The following is a 3763-nucleotide window of genomic DNA, read 5'->3' on the forward strand; positions in this document are numbered from 1 at the left end:
TGCAGATTTGGCTGGTCCTGCCTGAAGATGAAGGCAGGGACAGAGTCTACCCTCTGACGGATGGACAGGGAACAATCTGGTGGTGGTGGGGAGGAAAGAGGGGAACGTCAGCGTGTATTTCAGTGTATAAGTACTGAAAAAAGTTCAGTACTTATACACTTCAAGTGTCAAGCAGTGACTTCTCTGTTTGGGTTAATAATTATCAATGAATGACATGCATTAGAATCTTTCTGGTAGATCTTACTTTCAATCTGTCATTTTTAGATGTGTACGATATTGCTGATGGTTAATATTTTGCTTTTAAGTTCTGTTAGCTGATAGTAGGTTTATGGATGGTTGTTGGAAGACTGGTGCTGGAATGTTCTACATTACACCCGTATTGTAAAGGGTTACATCAATCTTTCCAATCAATTTTTGTTTAAGGAATGAGAAATGGAATATAGAGTTGTTTGTTCTCAGATTTTGTGCAGTGCTGTAGCTGTATTCATCACTGTGTCTCTCTTGCACAATAATATACAGCAGTGTCTTCATTCTTCATATTATTCATCTGCAGATACATCTGTTTCTTGCTGTTGTCTCTGGAGATGGTGAAGCGTCCCTGAACAGACTGAGAGTAGTGTATATAACTACTACCACCAGAGATGTATGCCAGCCACTCCAGACCTCCTCCTGCAGTCTGTCTGATCCAAGCTAAGTCTGGGTCACTACTAAATCCAGAGAATGTACAGGTGAGTCTGTGAGATCCTCCAGGTTTAATGACCACTGACTCAGACTCAGTCAGTGTTTGACACCAACAGACTGAAAAACAAACAGTTAACATGGTTAATGTTAAACATTGTTCAACATTAACATTTACAGCACACATGAGTAAGTCTGATTGTCACAACAGATTTTCAAGAGTCCTTCTTACATTCTGTGAGAGCAAACATGAAGATAAAACCCAGTTTAGGCACAATATCCATTGTCATGTTATAAAAAGAGGAAGCTGATGCATCAAAGTCACAAACAAGTTTGTCTCTGGAGATAAAAAGAGTGGAGACTTTTTAAAGACAAGGAGAAGTGGGTTTGCATAGTGTGCCCTCTAAAGGGACATTTACATTTTTCTGTGCTTATGAACCTCTGTAAAAATATTTAGCATAGTGTTTGTTTTTCCTATTTATTGATATCTTGTATCACTGCTATTGTGTTAATAGCTGATACTTCTTATCCACAGTGACACCTATTGAAATTTTATAAACTCTTCAATTATGCAGTAATAATTCATTTGAAACAACACATCAAACTAGACTTTTGCATTTTCTAAAGGAATAGTTGGTAGTGTTTGCCCATGTAAATCTCATCCTGGTTGCCAGTGCTTAATAGGGTTAAAGGCAGGCCTATTCTTAATTTCTCTCAAATGTTCTTTATTAAGCAAAATGAATGAATTCAAAATTACTATATTGTGACAAGTCTTTGGGGATGATATAATTTAAGGACAGACAGAAGGACATAAACTTTTTATAATTTAATACTATGCCCTGGGAGTAAAAACTTTACAGTTGAGACTGTAAACACAAGATTACAGTGTTATATTTTCATTTATACCATGGTCTGCCTGAATTCTCGATTCTGATTGGCTGGCAGGTATGCATTAAAACTCATTGTAGCATTTAATACTGAGCAGGACTCTATAGCCTAGAAGCCTCAGAAGGACTGGACATGGACAGATACAGCCTTACTAGGATGCAACCTTCCATTTGAGAAGCACCCTATAAAGACTGAAGGACTAATTATGCAAATTAATGTAGAATGTAATTTGAGTCAACTGCACGATATATAAAATATTAATGATTGATTTTGTTTTATAATGCTGCATTGTGAATGTATAGTGAGTTGTATGTTTTTAACATTCTTCTGTTTTTAACAGGTTGGGACCAACATGGTTGAATACTTGAAGGAGGCTGAGCTCACTAAACCCTTCCCCTCTGTCCTTGGTCTTGGGGATGACAGTCAGTGCCATCAAGCCTTTGTTGTTGTTGGCAAACAGGCACTGCAGCAAAACACACTCCTTGGTGCTGCATGTGAACACATGCTTTAAACTTTTTTATGTTTTGGACATCCATTTCCCGAAGCAGTGCGCACCAGCGTGGGAATTTTTGCAGACTGTTGTCTTCAAACTCCCTGGAACAGAATCTCCTTCAGTAAGACTGCTCCGTGAATATTTGTCATGTTGAGCAGTACTGGAACCATGACAACTAACCCTCTCTAAAATGTTATGCGAGTTTATATGATGAGGAAAGTTGTCAGACTAACACATATATCTAAAGCATTTTACTTGTGCCACTGTGTTCTTGTGCCTCTTTGTTAAACTTACTCTCTAAACAGCTATGTGAGTTTATATGAAGGGGAAAGTCGTCAAACTAATATATATGAAGCATTTTACTTGTGTGTTTGTGTATATAATGTAAATGTTAAAATCGAAGCTAATGTAATTTATTGATGTTATTTATTTATTTTTATATTTATAAAACGGAAATTGGATTTAAATGTTTTATATGCTGTTTTATTGTTCATTGAGCATGAAAATATATCATGCTTTTTCCTATATAAATTATATATGCTTTCTTTTGTCTTACATTTGGATGTTCTTTTTTATTAATACATTTTTACCTTTTGATTATTACTGTTTTTTAATTTTTTTATTACTATCATTATTATTAAACCTATTTCAGGTTTGTTTTTAACCAGCAATGTAGTCATTTTAATCAATAGTTGAGTTAAATAAAACAACCCAGCATGTTGGGTCAAAGATTTAACCCAACCGGCTGGGTTAAAATAACCCAACGCTGGGTTTGTCCATATTTGACCCAGCATTGGATTGCCAAAATAACCCAAATTGGGTTGTTTTAACCCAGCATTTTTTAGAGTGTAGTATCAGTGTCATGCTTATTTTGTGGGGTAAGGATTGCAAGATGTTCAGCTTGCGTAACTTGGATGTCCGCCCCATTTCTCATGATGAGTTTTTGAACAGCTGCCCTGTATTTGTGTTTCCACTGTGTCCCTGTTGCACAGTAATACACTGCAGTGTCTTCAGTCTTCAGCTGATTCATATTCAGATAGAGATTAGAGCTGTCCGAGGATGCTGTGAATCTGCCCTGCACTGACTGAGCTGAGTTCTTATTATTATCATCATAATAATAAATAATCCATTCCAGTCCTTTTCCAGGGGCCTGACGGATCCAGTGCATGTAAGTGCCACTAACAGTAAACCCACTGCAGGCACAGGTCAGTTTGTAGGAAGCACCTGGAGCCACAACTACTGACTGTTCAGACTGTGTGAGCACAACCTGACAGTCAATACCTGTGGATAAACACAACATTTAAAAAATAATTATGAATATGTATTTATTTACACTTAGAAAACAGTTTGTTTTGTTCAGGGGATTTACTTACAAGACACAGCAGCCAGCAACAGCAAGAGAAATGAAGTGAACATGGTTTATATGAAGGCTGAACTGGTGATGAGTCCTCCACTCAACAGTGTAGCTGTTTAAATATGAAGCAGACATCAGTTCATTTGCATCGAAACCCTGAATTGTGGAATCACTGGAGCTTGAGACTATTGAGGTTCATTGTATAGGCAATAGTATCAGCTATCTTGGTATGGAATAATATTGTACTTCAGTGAATAAATGTGATTATTTGCAGCAGGCATGTGCATGCAACCCCTCAGTTCCATCAAACAGATGTGACATTGTGTTTTGTTCATGAGAAAGTGGGTAAA

The 3763-nt window shown here is 37.0% G+C and overlaps 2 gene segments (V, D, J or C); both read right to left on the reverse strand.

Moving 5' to 3' along the window:
- Positions 1 to 487: 487 nt before the first annotated feature.
- LOC107575774 (Ig heavy chain V region 6.96-like) lies at positions 488 to 993 on the reverse strand. The segment is given in 2 exon segments: positions 488 to 798; positions 911 to 993. Coding segments are annotated over 2 exon segments (369 nt in total).
- A 1907-nt stretch (positions 994 to 2900) lies between these two features.
- On the reverse strand, positions 2901 to 3509 carry LOC107575775 (Ig heavy chain V region 5A-like). The segment is given in 2 exon segments: positions 2901 to 3340; positions 3433 to 3509. Coding segments are annotated over 2 exon segments (483 nt in total).
- Between the last annotated feature and the right edge of the window lie 254 nt (positions 3510 to 3763).

Source organism: Sinocyclocheilus grahami, unplaced genomic scaffold (genome assembly GCF_001515645.1).
Source record: "Sinocyclocheilus grahami isolate Dianchi unplaced genomic scaffold, SAMN03320097.WGS_v1.1 scaffold2882.1, whole genome shotgun sequence".
Taxonomy (NCBI): domain Eukaryota; kingdom Metazoa; phylum Chordata; class Actinopteri; order Cypriniformes; family Cyprinidae; genus Sinocyclocheilus; species Sinocyclocheilus grahami.